Source organism: Ctenocephalides felis, unplaced genomic scaffold, assembly GCF_003426905.1.
Source record: "Ctenocephalides felis isolate EL2017-DRISC unplaced genomic scaffold, ASM342690v1 CF-g0.4_SCAFFOLD_01886, whole genome shotgun sequence".
Taxonomy (NCBI): domain Eukaryota; kingdom Metazoa; phylum Arthropoda; class Insecta; order Siphonaptera; family Pulicidae; genus Ctenocephalides; species Ctenocephalides felis.
The window spans coordinates 112,202,026-112,220,225 of NW_020538040.1; the positions used below are offsets into that span (position 1 = coordinate 112,202,026).

At 32.8% G+C, this 18,200-nt stretch overlaps 1 protein-coding gene across 1 annotated transcript; it reads right to left on the minus strand.

The window, feature by feature from the left end:
- Positions 1 to 349: 349 nt before the first annotated feature.
- Positions 350 to 2,155, minus strand: LOC113375724. The gene is made up of 2 exons (XM_026615670.1): positions 727 to 2,155; positions 350 to 627 (listed from the first exon to the last, which is right to left on the minus strand). Exons 1-2 carry the CDS (start codon positions 2,153 to 2,155, stop codon positions 350 to 352), a joined length of 1,707 nt encoding a protein of 568 aa, XP_026471455.1.
- Between the last annotated feature and the right edge of the window lie 16,045 nt (positions 2,156 to 18,200).

Here is an 18,200-nt window from a genome sequence, read left to right on the forward strand (position 1 = left end):
TACAATTTTTAACTGAATAGCGCGCGTACTAAAATGAATAAATCGGGATATGTATGCTCTGATTTTTCTAAAGCCTTTAGTACGACGATCTCTCAAAATAATCGGACTTCGGAAGTCCAACCCGCGACTCGCGAACGACAACAGCAAAGTCATGCGGTTTTTCAGTAAATTTTTCATTAACGGAAAGAGGAAAGGATTGACCACGAAGCATGTGAAACAGTTTCGTGTCACCCTTTTACATAAATTTGTATCGCCAATGCGCAAAATGCCATTTTCGGAATGCCTTTTTAATTCTGATTTAGGTTTTATTGGTCTGTGCTTTAATTTGTTAGACCTTTCAAAACTACTATTAGAAACCGAATTCATTGCAAATAGTTTCATTAGACGAGTGATGGGATTGGATTGTGCTTGAAATTATCCAACCCAATGCAGTGTTTTGCAAAATCGTGTTAGTTTTGCTCAATTTAATAAAACCCTTTCGTAACAAACTCCAAAATAAACCCGCTCCCAATAACATATCTATCCTACCGCTGATATTATAATTTGGATCAGCTAATTTTATTTCGGGAGGAATTTTAAAATGGTTTGATGAGAACGAAATCGCGGGTATATTACTTGCGATTGAATCTAAAATTAAACACGATATATTGCATGAATATGAGCTTATATTCGATTTTATCTTAACTTCGATTTTGCTATTAATTTTTGATAAAGACTGACTTATACCTGAAACGGACAAATTTAACTTCTCCGTTTTTAAGGCAAGTTTCTTTGAAAATTCCTGTGTTATAAAATTTGACTGTGAACCGTTGTCCAACAAGATTCTAGCAGGAACCCATGCGTTGTTTTTATTTAATACCGAAATGACCGCTGTTGAAAGTAAAACCTGTGATAAATTTACATTACTAACAAATGATGTGCTAGGTATAGATTCAATCAACGGATTTGCTAGCTCTTCACAATGCAATAGTGTATTATGTTTTTCATGGCAAACCACGCAACGAATTAAAACTGAACAATTATCTATTTGATGGTTTGTATTCAAGCAATTTGTACAGGTTTTTAACTGCTGTACTTGCGATATTCTTTCATTCACTTTTAATTTTCTAAATTCTTCACATTTAAATAATGGATGACTTTTTTTACATAATACACATTGCAATGCGTTTGAGATCGCATAGGATCTGGTAACTTTATCGCTTTTTAATGAAACTTGTTTATGCGATTCGATAGTTGGTAGCTTTTCATAATAAAGCGATTCAAATACCTGGCACCTATAATCCAGGAACTTTACTAGATCAGAAAACTTTGAAATGTCTGAACCTTTATTGTTGGATAGCTCCCATTCGCGACGAGTTGCTGAATCCACCTTCGTTAATATTAAATACATAATTAATGAGTCCCAATTATTGACAGGCTCACCTAACGCTTCTAGACAACGTAAATTTTTATTGAAGCTATCCACTAAAATTCTTAACATTTTAAAATCTTCTGTCTTTATTTCAGAATGATTAAATAAACTTCTAATGTGGTTATTTATTATTATTTTTTTATTTTCAAACCTATCTCTAAGCAATCCCCAAGCAATCTCATAATTTGCTGACGATGACGGCAGTGAATGTATAACGCTTGCAGCTTCATTTTTTAAGCAAGTTTTTAAATAATAGAATTTTTCGGCATTGCTTAGATTGGTATTATTATGAATTAATGCCGTGAACGAATCATTAAACTGTAACCAATTACTATAGGAACCGTCAAATGTTGGTAATGCGATATTCGGAAGTTTTATATTATTGTTGAAACTTTGACTTTGTTCGCTTCTAATATTATTATTACTTAAATCGGTTTGAGGTATTTTATTTTTTACTTGATTGAAATTATCTGTTAATCGTTTGATGTCATTTAAGACACTAATTAAATCAATGTCGTATAATTTAGTTATTTCCTCCTCGTCGTCTAAGACATTTGCTAGATTATTAATAACATTTACGTAATTTTCCTCCAAAATGTTCAACTTATTTAAGTATTCTTCTATATCCCTAACATTTAAATCAGACAACGTCCTATTTATTAACTTGTTACATGCATTATCTAACACCATGAACTGCGCTTTTAATCCGCGTTTCTTATTTGTTAATGATTTTACCGATTCCATTTTTTATCACAGACAAAAACTATTAACAAAGGATAATGAAAGGGTATTTAAAGGAAGTACCTGAATTATGCAAGTAGTGCAACCCTCGAACTTGTTTTCTGCCTGTGTATGTATATCAGCTGGTACGGTTCCTTTGTTTGTATTCACGACGTTTTTACGAATTTTATAATAATTATGTGTTAACTGTATTTAATTTCACTATTTGTTAACATATATTTAATCTGATTATTTGATTTATTTATTTTAATAATTTTATTTATTGTTATTATTGAATTTAATAACATGAATTTTTGTTTTTCTTTAATTTGATAATTTGATTTATTATGTTATTTTATTTAATAACTTGAATTTTATTTATTTATTTGTAATATTATTAAATTTAATCACTTTCATTCTGTTAATTTGATCTTAATTTATTAATTATTCACTTCAATTTAATAATTTGATATATGATTTTATTTAATTTAATCACTTGAATTATTAAATCACTAATTATTATTTTAGCGGACTGTATGTTGCTGGTTAATTAATTTGCTTGAACGTCCAAAAGATCACTTAAAATTATTAAATTTGTGTCCTTTGGAAAGTTATAAAAGTCCAAATGATAAATATTCGGCTCGTTTGGACCAAATGTTAAGACGCGAAGCTTAAAAATTTTACTTCGACGTCTAACAGGGTGCTGTCGATTTAATTATCTAAACACTTCACTTTTAAATTTGTTCTATTGTATAATAGAACTCTTGGTGTGATCTGTGATTATTCAAATAAAATGCGACGTTTGATAATTAATATATATTATAAGAAAATATGGTGAATATAATGGCAACAGATAGTTGATGTTTCTATACTGCGCTCTAAACTTATACTGACTAAAAATTATTAAAAATTTAAATTAACAATATTAGCCCCGCCCGTAAGAGGCGGGTTGCATTAATTTATACATCTAAGGGGGATGATTTCTTAGACTTAATAGATGATTCCTTGAAATTATCTCCAGGCATTTTGCAGACTAATAAATAAAAGTATCGGACGCCAATATAGACAGTCCAGACATATAAATTGAGCTCAAAAATTAAAATATCTTATATTACTAATGCATTTGTATTCGAAAGTGTGAAAGACATGCAGACGACGGTCCGCCTGGCCTGGCGACTGTCCATCGTTTCGGAATACGAGACGATGCGACCCTTACAAAAAAAACAGTTCAGGTTACTTCCATTGGGAATACTTAACACCCTTATTTATACAAGTAATTTACAAACATTATTTATACAAACTTCAACATCATTTTGATAAAATAAATTATTGGTCTAAAAACTAGAAAATAAAAATTAATCAAACTAGTTGGTATTAGTATTTTGCCTTGAGGCAAGTTACGATAGTTCATTGAGATACATCAAATGGCCTTTAAATTTCTGAAATCGGTTCAGGCGTTTTTGAGCACGTCGATTGAAGGTCTAATTTTGACAAACGCCAAAAAAACGATAATAATTTTTGCAAATTTTGAAGATTTTTTGACGACGGTAGACTGTGAAGTCTACCGTCAAAAAAATCATAAAAATCGTCGAAAACAAATTTTTTTAACACTTTATTACAAGAAAACGGCCTGATCTTTACCACAAACTAATCAAGTCGACTCCCAACCAATATCTTTCGAACGGTTTTTGAATTTTCAAAATCTTTTTAGAAATGCGGGATAAAACGTGGACAATTTATTAGGTAACATAATACTCGCCCAAAATTCAATTTTATCGACAAAGTAAATATATTTTCATGATCTACACTTGTATATTATTATTAGTAAGTATTACTTGTAAGTATTACTAAATGATTGCGGAAAAATTCAAAACTTATTTGAGACATATTTTTAATTTTGATTGAAATTTAAAAAAAAAGAATCTCTATCCTTATTTTCAAACATATGCAAATACCACTCACACCATATTAGTAACCTCTTTCAAAATAAGAAACATTTAATTAAATATCTACATATATTTCATCATAGATTCAAAATGAGTTTATTTATTTGAGTAATGTAATTGTATAACTTAAATTAAATCATATCAGGAAACCATGATGACTTCCGCGTTACTTCCTAAGAAAAGCAATATTGATATATTTCTATTCGAACATGAATAGATATGTAGTTTTTTAAGATTAGCAACATATATATGTACATAGATTAGATCGAGATTTGATCTGCCCATGCAGGAAACCGCCAGACTTGACAAAGGGGCCAAGCTTGGGCCAGTAATGGGAAACCTAGCTTCGGCATACCAGTATTGGGCCAGGCTTGGGCCGGGCTACTTAACCCAGCCTCGGCCATGCCAACGATTACCCAGACTTGGGCCAAGACTGGCTAACCCAGCCTTGGCCATGCCAAGGATTAACCATACTTGGGCCACGACTGGCTAACCCAGCCTTGGCCGTTCAATGATTACCCAGACTTGGGCCAAGACTGGGTAACCTAGCCTTGGCCATGCCAAAGATTAACCATACTTGGGCCACGACTGGCTAACCCAGCCTTGGCCGTTCAATGATTACCCAGACTTGGGCCAAGACTGGGTAACCCAGCCTTGGCCATGCCAAAGATTAACCATACTTGGGCCACGACTGGCTAACCCAGCCTTGGCCGTTCAATGATTATCCATGCTTGGTCCAAGACTGGCTAACCCAGCCTTGGCCATGCCAAAGATTAACTATACTTGAGCCACGACTGGGTAACCCAGCCTTGGCCATGCCAATGATTACCCAGACTTGGGCCACGACTGGCTAACCCAGCCTTGGTCAGTTCAATGATTATTCATGCTTGGTCAAAGGTTGGGTAACCCAGCCTTGGCCGTGCCAATGATTAACCATACTTGGGCTGCGACTGGCTAATCCGTATATATATATATATATACATATATATATATATATATATATATGTGTGTGTGTATTAACACACAATTTTTCACTTTATTTCATATAGTTGTATAAAACATGATTCAATCTTATTAAAAATGTATGAAGTTTTTTGACTATTATTTTTAGTCATTTATTTTAATTTCTTCATTTTATTTTATTTTTCATATTTGTTGATAATACTATGCAAAGCGCTCGCTCTATTTGTTAACGATATACTTATGCCTTTAGCTGTTGGTACTTATAATTTTGTATTTAAATATTCCCACACATATTTTACATATTCAGAATATTGTCAACCTTTGTAACAGAAAGTCGGTAGTTTGTATCCATAATCACACAAAAATTTTATTAAATATTTTATAATTTGTTAAAATATATACTTTATCTGTAAAAATTTACATTGATGATGAGCCTTGGCCGTTCAATGATTATTCATGCTTGGTCCAAGGCTGCGTAACCCAATCTTGGCCATGCCAATGATTACCCAGACTTGGGCCACGACTGGCTAACCCAGCCTTCGCCGTTCAATGATTATCCAAGCTTGGTCCAAGACTGGGTAGCCCAGCCTTGGCCATGCCAATGATTACCCAGACTTGGACCAAGATTGTCGTACGTTCGGTTATTTACGGCATGATTCGAGTATTTTGGTTTAACGCTCAGTCGTCAGCCATACTTGGCTGTTGTAAACGGCTTATAGTATCGATGCTCAGTCTGTAAACTACGCTTATACATCGTGTGTTATGCAGTCCGTCAATTTTTTACGACTAGTCTCGAAGTCATATTTGTTTTTATTATTGATTGCCGTTTAAAGTAATCTCGTCTAAAGAGTTCAAAGGTGGCGTGCGTTAAATAAAAAAAACAAAAGTTTTAAATAAAGAAACTAATCCAATTATTAGCAGGAAAGGTGTCAATAATCAAATGAGTGCTAACAATCAGTTTTAAAAATGAGGATAATGATCTTAGTGATACAGACTCGTGTAATCTACGAGAATTTAATAATAACTTGTATAACGTCTCCTTCTTTATTAAAGTTAATTGTTTAAATTTAATTAAACATGTAATCAGTGGCGGCGCTAGACCACACGTGGGCGTCGGCGAAATTCGTTTGCGAGGCCCCCCTTTTTTACCAGTTGCAAGTTGACTAGGGGTGCATGGCATCTTGCCTTACGGCAAATTGCTGAAACTTTTCGTGCCATAATTTAAATTTTGGAAAAGCTATAAAAAATTTGAAAAGAGAGAGAAATTGACTTTTTTTTAATTCGAAATATTTTGTTGAAGATTTCGAATTGCTTTTTTTCAAAGCAATCACGTTGCGTTAGCTGCTTAGAGATGAAATATCGAAGCGCGTAAATGCCGCGTTGCAGTCTAACGGTTATTACATTGGTACGGAACGCGTAGTAATGTAAACAAAATTTGTACTTATTAAAATCTTTATAAAATATCTGATAATTTGATGTGCAAATGTCTATTGATCATTTTTGTTCGCTAAATGGCTTTTTTTCTACTACTTTTATTGCATCTCCAAAACCGCTAAACCTGCCTTCCTAAAAATGTAATCAGTTTGGCATTTTTTGCCCTGTATTTTTGAAACGTCTTAATATATAAAATGTAAAGACATAAAATTTTTCATTTTCGATTTTTTTGCGATTACTATAACTGTAAATGATATTGATTTTTAATCAGATAAATACACCAATTGAAATAGACAAAAGTTATACAAGTTAAAATAAACAAATTCTTCGGCAAAAATGGTTTGTTCTTCAGCTATTAGAAAAACACTGAAATTAAATAATTATTCCAAAGAAGTTTGTTTTTTCCAAATCATTTGATTAGTAAACATTTTGCTTTTTCGATCATTCAAGTAATTCTGAGGACAAAATGAAAATATAATGAAAATGTGTTAAATAAATCGTAGTTTCATAAAATGTATGTTAGATGAGACTATAATTTTTATCTCTATACGAAGTTTTTTTGAATAAAGATTTTTACAATAAATTACGAAGAAACGGTACGGCCGATCTTTACGAAAAACTATTCAGCACGATCGCCAACTGTAAACTTTCGAAACTTTTCGTTTTTAATTTTCAAAATTGGTTCAAAAATGTCTAAATATCGTTTTTTTAAGAATCTTTAATTTTTTGTCGACGATGTCGGAGCGGAACAACAAATTTAAATGATTTAAAAAACATTCGATTCGTGTTGGAGGCAAAAAAAGTTTAAAAGGTTATCAATTTGGTGATGCAGTTTTTGAAAAAACTGATCATCCCAATAGAATGATTCAAAAAATATATTGCTTGTGTTGATGGTGTGAAACCATGATTATTTTTAAATTAAGAGTTTTTAGTATTATCTAATTGATAAATTTTTATTGATCATTGATTATTTTCATTCCTCGAATATTTAATTACTGTTTGGATACGTTAAGATACCAACTCGTATTTATTCCGAGAAGAACAATATTTTCAAAGTGCTCACATAAGAAATACACAAATATAAACAATCATAGAATTAGCTCGGGCAAAGTTGTTTAGATCAATCTACACTACAGGCGGCACTTAGGCCGACATCCGACGAAAGTGTGATATTGCTTCAGTCAGTTATTTGTGATATTGAGTTCTAGTGGATCGGTCAAAGATGTTAATAAAATAATGGAAAATGTATAAAACAAAAAGTTCAGCTGCAATACAGTGGGTTTGGACGTAAAATAAAAGGCGAGGAAAAAAAGTTTTAGAGAAACTGAACCTTACAAAATTATGGTAAGTTATTGTTTTATTTAAATATTTGTTTATTAACTATTATTATTATAATTATTATTATTGTTGTTGTTTATTATTGTTTCAGAATTCTTTATGACAAAATATCAATTGTTACCGAATAATAGACAGAGAAGGTTGTGGACATGCTCAGCGGACATAATTTAATTACGTATTATTAATAATGAAATTTAACTAATTTAACTTAATGTAATTTAACTATAAATATAAATAAAAAGTAAGTTATTGTCAATGTGTATCTACTATTATTAGTATTATTGACTTCCCGTAAATCGAAATGGATTTTTTTTGCGTATCTTTACATTTCAGGGTTTCTTTACATTTCAATTTTTCGTCAAATTTGAATCATCCAAAAAACAAAGTTTTTGACAAAGGCAGGTCCTATCGTTTTGGATATACGAAGATAAATGTGCAAAAAATGGCAGAAAGGAAAAAGAATTCTTTTTTGTAGTTCTTTTGAAAGGAAAAAGAATTTTAATTATAACTAAAATTCTGAACACCTCTTATATTAAATTTTATTATTAGACAATGTCCGTTTTAATTCAGATTATTTAAGTTCAATAAACGTCATTGTCCAATTCATAAGCTGTTACATTTTTGTCTATAGAATAAAAATAATTTAATTTGCATTCCGAAAACCGAGCCCGGCCCAGTCGTGGCAATTAAGGATGGCGCAGTCATGGCAAATAACCATGGCCCAGTCGTGGTAATAGAGTCTAGCCCAAGCCTGGCTTAGTCATGACAACCAAGCCTGGCCCATCGTTATCACTCCAGATTTCTACCAATGCTGGGCCAAGCTTGGCTTACAAGCCTGGCCCAAGCCTGGCTCAGTCATGGTAATCGAGTCTAGCCCAAGCCTGGCTCAGTCATGGCAACCAAGCCTGGCCCGGTTCTGGCAACCAAGCCTGGCCCATCGTTATCACTCCAGATTTCTACCAATGCTGGGCCAAGCTTGGCTTACAAGCCTGGCCCAAGCCTGGCTCAGTCATGGTAATCGAGTCTAGCCCAAGCCTGGCTCAGTCATGGCAACCAAGCCTGGCCCGGTTCTGGCAACCAAGCCTGGCCCATCGTTATCACTCCAGATTTCTACCAATGCTGGGCCAAGCTTGGCTTACAAGCCTGGCCCAAGCCTGGCTCAGTCATGGTAATCGAGCCTAGCCCAAGCCTGGCTCAGTCATGGCAACCAAGCCTGGCCCAATCCTGGCAACCAAGCTTGGCCCATCGTTATCACTCCAGATTTCTACCAATGCTGAGCCAAGCTTGGCTTACAAGCTTGGCCCAGAGTTGTACATAGTTGGGCCAAGTCTGGGCCAAGCCTGGGCCCGTGGTACTTTCCCGTATGGGTGTTTCCATAGGCCGCATTGCGGTGTAGGAGGAAAAACAAATAGAGGAGATGGGCTGAGATTGACTTAGAATTTACAACTATATATTTTCAATTCATAATTTATAAATGGCATATGATAATATTATCTGCAATAGAATTCAATTTTGCAACGTGTACAATTGTAAATTCTTGTAATCATTTTTTACAATTTTTAGCTCAAATGAAAAATGTAATTTTAGTCGTAAATGTCGTATGTCTTCAACATTGATTTGTGAAAATTATTAGTTTGCCTTCAGAATCAATATAGATTACCACATTTTAGATTACAATTTAACTATGACGCATTTATTTAAAGGGGTAGGTTAAGTCTGATCTGAATCTAAATATAAACTGGTGGGGCAAGGCTTAAGACAAATTGATAAAACTATGAAATAATTAAATTTTTGTATATTTTGAAGTTTTTAAAAAAATTAGACTTTGTGACATCTGATCCGATGTTTGTCGCAAAGTCCACGACGCGATTTTCCGACCTGGAATCGATGGTTGAAGTACTTACTGCTCCCCACGCCAAAAAAAATAAGCCACACTATCGCGGTAATCGAAAAAACGAGGGAACCGGAGTTGAAGCCGACGATGAATCCGTCGCTGAAGAAGTAATAAAAAACTTGAGCATTGACAAGAGGCCGAAACGAAACTCTCCAGATACGACAAACGATCAGACAATGGAGAAAAAAGACATAAAACCAAGTCCCACAAAGATCGTTGCAGAACATTTAGACTGCCCTAAAAAGCAGCTGGAGAAGCCTGTAAAACACCAGCTAAAAAAATATAGATCCGTAAAGGTACAGAAGCACACAAGTTGCTGCAGTAAAGTTACAAGCAACGACGGCGCAGAAATTGCTTGATAAAGTCGGCAAAGTTTGGATTGGCTGGGTGAACTGCAGTAGAAGAACATGTAATAGGCCAGTCCAGTGCTACAAATTTTAGTAAAGTAGACCGTTAAAACCTTTGCATGAGGTGCAGACACCGTGTCTTTATGGCCAATTGATGGTCACAATATTGCTAACCGTCCAAACAACTGCCAGTTCAACAACAATAGATGACATTCGCTTTTACATTGTAGAATTTACTGACTTTCTGCATAGACTGACCGAGAACGCAATACAACATCATCAAGTGGCGAAAGCCGACAACTTTAACATCTAGGCAGTGAAATGGGTACAGCAAGCACAAAAAGGCGACGCAAGTTCGGTTGTAAATCTTATTTTTGTCAGCAGTGGTTTTGTCAGAGGTACTGTAACTGTAAGGTGATAGATATCTACACCAATAATTCGAATATGCCTCGTAAAGGTGGCATAAATTTAAGACTTTTGTTGTACTGATGTAACGATCACATTAGTGTCCTTTGTAAAGAGTGCTTAAATAAAAAAAGAATATTTTAGCGTAGCTATCAACGACCTAACTCTGCGGAACTGTTTGCTGAGTACCAAAATTCTCATCGTAAATTGAATAAGGCCACCAAAGAGAGCAAACAAAAATGCTGAAAAGAGCTCATGTATAAGGTAGTCAGAGATCGGATAGGACTTCTAGAAAGGACTTCGCCTCCTGGAGTCGTTGATGGAAGACGAAATCTTTACTAGCACAAAAGGTCAACGACACTAAGCGCTGAGGATCTCAGAATCGAAGAACGTTGCAATGGTATAAGACGATGGCACATAAAAAGGAAGATGGACACACCGTCTTATATCTAAGATCGACATATATCTAAACCGGTGGCAACTAATATCTAACGCATATGTCTGGAAACGTCTGCTTTCCGGCTTATGTTCATCGCATTGAGCACGACGAATCTCCCGAGAGAACAGTTTGCAGAAGAGTTAATGAAGCTGATGCAGATCATGTTTTCTTTGAGTGTCCGCGATTTAGTTCATAGCGAAATGATCTGGATACTATCCTAAAACAGAGGAATCAATCAGAGACACTAATGTTATCATCAGAAGCTGCTTGGAACGCTAGTGGTTCATATGTTACAGAAGTCCTCATAGCACTGCATTACATTGAGAGAAAAAGCGTAAAAGATGTTGATGACATTTTAGGCGCCAGAAAAATGCAGTAGCTAGATCTTCCTCCCACAAAGTAATGCCTAATGGCGGTTTCCGTTGTGATTGCAAGGTGTGAAGAAAGCGGAGGCTTTAGTCGGTATTAACATTATTGAGTTCTACATATCAAGACAATTTACGTCTGTTAAATACGTGAACGTATTTTCTTCGCTATACAAAAAAACATACATACATACACAGATATTATTTCAAATGTATGCCAAAATGTTCAGAAGGTTTTGAATCCTGAAAATATATAATATTCAGATATATAAATTTTGTTTTTGCATCTATGGGTTCTGTACCAAAATTCACAATGTTCAAAAGTTAGACTGCAATGCGGCGCTCACGCGCTTTGACATTTCATTCATAAAACAGCTGCGCAGCGCTATTGCTTTGAACAGCATCTAAAACAAAAAAAAGCGAAACAAAATATTTCAAAAAAGTTATTTTTTTTCAAAATTTTCAAAATTTTGAAAAATCCTTTTTTTCAGAATATAAAGCCTTTTAAAAATTGAAAAAATACAGTTTGGGAAGTTCCAGCCATTTGCTTTAAGGCACGATGCCATGCACCACTCACTGCTATTTACTCCTGAATAAAACTACCGCTGTTTTCCTCTAGCAATAAGTGTGACTTCGAAGGTGGTAGAATTGTGCAATATCGTTTGCTCGGACCGCGGGCAGCGCGGTCTGCGACACGCTGACAGACTAGTTATTATACAGGCTCACCGGGTTACTCTCACGTGACACATGAGAACTATGTCGACTCGTAATGCCATTATGTTTTGTTCTGCGTCACTTCGTTTTTATTATTTGCATAAGTCTTTTATATATATATATATATATATATATATCTATATATATATATATATATATATATATATATATATATATATATATATGATAGTTTTGTCGACGTTGATACATATTTGTAATATTTTTTATTTTTGTAGCCCAATCGTCGAATTAAAAAAACAGATTAAATAACAAAATCATTTATTCCATTAAACGTTTTGACACTTGATGTGTTTCATCATTCAGTAATCTAAAAAACATATTACATAAATACAAAGTTGATAATAAATATAGATACATAAAAAGGAAAAAATTATACATACCAAACGAGGAAAAACACAGATTTTGTTAAGTGATAAGATTTTTTGGGAAAAAACCTATCTTTAGTTCGTTCTGTTTTGAATAATAATTCTTATTCTTCATATTTAGTTAATAACGTCATTAAAAATAGATTAGAGTTTTTACAAAACAATTTAAACAGTTCTTCCTATCTTATCAATCCTTTTTCAAAATCTAATTCTTCCTCTTTAGATAAGTATGAAGGTGTCATCGGTTTACCTTTCTTTTCTTCTTTTTTAAAAAATTTATTTGCCGCTGAAGATTTTCTAGGGTTACTGATTCTGTTTACAGGTTGGACTGCAATGATTGCAATAGTTGTTACATTGGTGAAAGTTCCCAATATATATATATATATATATATATATATATATATATATATATACAGAAGGGTTAATCAATATATATATGATTCTAGAAACCCAAATCAATTCAAAACGATGCTTATATATCTTAATACTTCTTGTGTCAACAAACGTAATTCCTCTCATCTCTTACATGACAGTTACAAAGTCATCATTAATTTCATGAAAAGTTTTTCTATAGAGTTTTAGAATCTTTCGTTTGTTATATTTTTACTCTGTTCCTTTTCCCTTTCTGTTTCTCACACCCCGCTCCCACTCCATCACTACACTTGCTTTGTAACCTTGATCAGTGTTCATAATGCACAGCTATTAATAACATAAAATATAGGAGGGCAATATGTTCTCCTTCAATTTCTCGTTGGCAATATAATAGTATGTTATTATTTTACACAAATTTAGTGTTCAATCAATTTTACACAATAATTAATTTTTTCTGTTGTTTTTCCTGGTTTGGTATGTATAATTTTCTCCTTTTTATATATTTATATTTATTATCAACTTTGTATTTATGTAATATGTTTTTTAGATTACTGAATGATGACACACATCAAGTGTCGGAACGTTTAATGGAATAAATAATTTTGTTATTTAATCTTTTTTTTAATTCGACGATTGAGCTGCAAAAATATTACATATATATACGGCACATTGTAAATTTTGTAATCAAAGTATTTGTTGTTGTTGTTAGTCAACAACAACAATGATCATTGGATATATGCAGTGACGTCGGAAGCAAATTTTTGATGGATGGGCTCGTTTTTTTTTTTTTGTAGACATTTGAGACGACGTCATATTTTGAGATTTTAAATTTTTAATTAAAATTTCAGACCACACGGTTCCAAAGCCACTGGATATATGCATATCAAATTAACAGATAATCTATAGAGATTTTAATTACACATTAAATGAGTACACATTAAAGTGTACTTATATGGTACAAACAAATATCCTTGACATTATCAATAGCATGTAATAATCCATGTGAATGATTGAAAAAACATTCTACAAAAAAATCTAAAATATTAAAAAAGTCAAATTCTTGAAAAATAAAAAAAATCAATTTCTTGTACACATACACATAAGTTGTTCACTTTCCGTAGGGTAAGTTATAGTAATGACAAAAAAAAATCGAAAACGGTTTATGAACATCTTGTTATACCTCTGACTTATTGGTATAGGTACCTTTTTTCTAATGAGATTGGAATATGTGGTTTTGCTGCCTCGATTCATTTGTCAGATACTTTTATACTTAAACTTTTTACTTGCATTAGGATAGATTTCTTATTCGATGAACTTCTTATACGATGTTATTGGTATGCTAATACGCAAAATTTATAATTTGTTAATTAAACTACTTGTCGTAAGGCCTTGATATTTTAGTAAGTTCTATTAGACCATGATATATATCGGCAAAAAAAGTTCCATAAAAATCGGCTTAAATTTTGTTTTCAACAGTTAATTACAAGAAAACAGCTTGGTAGATTTTCACCTAAGACTCATCAGTATCATTCCAATCCAATATCTTTCGAACAGTTTTTTATTTTTTTAAATCAATTCGACAGTATGAGCTTAAATGTGGACAAAAAGTTTTTCCAAATTACAGTAAAACGGCTCATCGAGATTAAATTTCTGAAATCGGTTCAGACGTTTTTACGCAAACGTCGATGAAAGGTCTAATTTTGACAAATGCCAAAAAGCGATACTAATTTTTGCAAACTTTCACTTTTTTTCAAAAGTTAAACGAGTTGTCGTAGGACCGTAATATTTTAGTATGATCTCTAAGACTATGGTATCTGAAAAATAATAATAAAAATCGTCGAAAATGTTTTTGAACAGTTTATTACAAGAAAACGGTCTGGCCAATCTCTACCAAAAACTAATCAGCACGATTCCCAACCAATATCTTTCTAACAATTTTTGAATTTTCAAAATCAATTTAGAATCGCGGGCTAAAACGTAGACAAACCAATTTTCGCTTTTCTGCTATTTATAAAGAAACGGCTTGGCCGATCGTCGCACAAAACTGGTAACAATAGATCTCATCGAGATACATCAAATCGCTTTTAAATTTTGAAACCGTTCTAGCCGTTTTTGAGAAAACATTAATTTACGGAAAAAAATCTATTCACATACACACACTCATACGTTTCCGTGGGAACCAGAGGTAAGGGCAAAGCGGAGGTTTTAGTCGGTATTATACCAGGGCGGTATTGAGTCCGACATACCCAGACAAAACACCAGTCTGGGATGCATAAAGGCATTTTCTTCGCTATACAAAAAAAAACACATACTTTTTCCAAATTTGGTCTCATTCGAATCAGAATGGCTTGAAACATCGAGAAAACATAATATTAGTAAATCGGATTTTTTTATGAAAACCTTCGGGAAGTTAATAATAGGTATGAACACGAAAATGGTTCACAATGATTTTTATTGTAGTTAATAACAATAATATGTAGCACAACACAACATATACATTTAATCAAAGCTTATGAATAGAATATAACAACATATAACAAAATTAACAAGAATTCTTTGTGAAATCTTTTTTTATTTTTTTTCTCTTTTGTATTTTGTCTTATTTAAGTTAGATTTTTTAACTTCCCGTAGGGTAAGTTATAGTAATCGCAAAAAATCGAAAATAAAAATTTTTATATATCTTTACGTTTTAGAGGTTTGTGAACATTTTGGCATACCTTATAAAAAATGGATGTATGAGTGTGTGTGTGTGTATGTGTGTGCGTGTGTGTGTGTGTGTGTGTGCGGATACAAATTTTCGTCGACAATTTCGGGAACACGGTTCAACCGATTTTGATTATTCAAAAAACATTCGATTGCTATTTATAAGGAGACGTGCTGATTAGTTTTTGGCATAAGTATGTCTAGCCGTTCCGGAAATACGGGGCAAAAAGTGCCACAAGCGGTAACTCAGTTTTTAAGAGTACGGAGCGTCCGATTTTAATAATTCAAGTCCGATTTAATTAATTTTGAATTACGGTTTTAAATAATAATCTATAACCCTAGTAAAAATGTATCGTGGCTAGAGGGCTAAAAGATCGTGGCGCAATATTCGAATTTTGTCCTTGGATGGGCCGGACAATATTTGTTTTCTAAATTATGGAAAATTTGGAAAATTCATGTGAGAACTGTTTTATATGGTTTATTACAAATAAAAAACATGTTTCCCATCTGATTTACACTTCTAATTTTATATTTACACGTATTATACATAATTTTTAAATGAGGGCATAATCGTAGTTTTTTCTGGGCAACCAGAATTCGTTTCTTTAGTATTATCGAACTTGGGAAATATGTGGTCTTTATAAGGGTTACGAAAAAAATTAACTTTAAATAATTAATTAGCACCAAAATCATGATTAAAGCTTTTAAAAAGTCATATGCTCGATCGCAATTATTAGTTTGATACATTTTTCTTATAAATTCAATATAAATTTTAAATGTGGGGGTTATGCATTTTTTTCTGGGCAACCACGATTCGTTTCTTTAGTATTATCGAACTTGAGAAATATGTGGTCTTTATAAGGGTTACGAAAAAAATTAACTATAAATAATTAATTAGCACCAAAATCATGATTAAAGCTTTTAAAAAGTCATATGCTCGATCGCAATTATTAGTTTGATACATTTTTCTTATAAATTCAATATAAATTTTAAATGTGGGGGTTATGCATTTTTTTTCTGGGCAACCACGATTCGTTTCTTTAGTATTATCGAACTTGGGAAAAATGTGGTCTTTATAAGGGTTACGAAAAAAATTAACTTTAAATAATTAATTAGCACCAAAATCATGATTAAAGCTTTTAAAAAGTCATATGCTCGATCGCAATTATTAGTTTGATACATTTTTCTTATAAATTCAATATAAATTTTAAATGTGGGAGTTATGCATTTTTTTTTCTGGGCAACCACGATTCGTTTCTTTAGTATTATCGAACTTGGGAAATATGTGGTCTTTATAAGGGTTACGAAAAAAATTAACTTTAAATAATTAATTAGCACCAAAATCATGATTATCCCTCCGTCGGTCGGCGTGGTCTGGCCAGACTTTTTTCGACTTCAATTAAAAAAAAAATACTTCTAGTAATCCTATCGACTTGAAATTTCTTGACTTTTCCTAAAATTTTATTAGCTGTCGATCAATGAAAAAATCAGGACTAAAAAATGTACAGAAGGATAATTATAAGGATTTAATTTTTTTTATACTTCGAACGGTCGGAAAGGTCTGTCTAGACCACCCATACATTTTGTATGAAATATACGCTCTTTCATGGTATTTGCTATTCAAACTGCGTTGTTTATATTCTTTGCTATGTGTTCTAACATGAATGTTAGTATTTTCATGACGAGAGTTTCTTGAAAACCTACCAAACTTATTGGTAATCGCAAACACTGAAAATCGGATGAGTAATGCACACATTCATTCAGGCCCCAAAAAGAATAAATACTGTTTTTCATTGATTTAAAATAGAAAAATTAACAAAAAAAGCAACGTTTTTTTTTATATTTCTTGATTTTTTTATATAATCGTTAATACATAAGACGCCAAAAACTCATTTATCCCATATAAATGCATGTAAAATGAATGGTGGTCCAGCCAGACCTTTCCGACCGTTTGAAGGTGAAAAAATATCCGACCGACGGAGGGTTAAAGCTTTTAAAAAGTCATATGCTCGATCGCAATTAATAGTTTGATACATTTTTCTTATAAATTCAATATAAATTTTACATTCGAGCTCGAGCAACCGAACTGAACGGATCGGAGCGACTAGTAATTACAATAAAAGTGTTACATAAGTAATGTTTTATAATGGAGTATAAACCATTCGAACCCGGCGGGGTATCAATACCTGCAGTGATAGATAAGGAATACAATAGCACGGAGGTCGAAACAGGCATCCTAATAGGCAAATCGATTAGTGTTATCAACAATGATGAAGTAATGGAAAGTGATTTTTCGGTAGAAAGTGACAGTGAATTTTTAGATACAACAGTTTTACCGAGCAATGTGGAAAATAATTTGCGGAGTGATAATAATACATCGATAAATCAAGTGAATTTAAATAATATGAATGGTGATGACAATAAAGTTATGTTGCGAAAAAACAATAAAAGAAGCAAGAATAAAGCTAGTTTAAAAACGGTTAATATACCCGAAGAATTAATCAAGAAATTGATAAAATTGGATTCTAAAAAAGACAAAGTATCAACATTAAATGAAAATATGGAGGATAACCCAGGTTGCAGCAGCACTGGAAAAAGTAAAAGTTGGATAGAAATGATGGATGAAGAAAGTAATATGACAAATGAAGATAACACTAGAAATAATAAAATAAACGAAGAAATTAATTATCATGAACCATATGATGAAGGACCGTATACGGTTTTTGCAGAATCAACTAACGAAAGCATTGGCAGATTTCACAA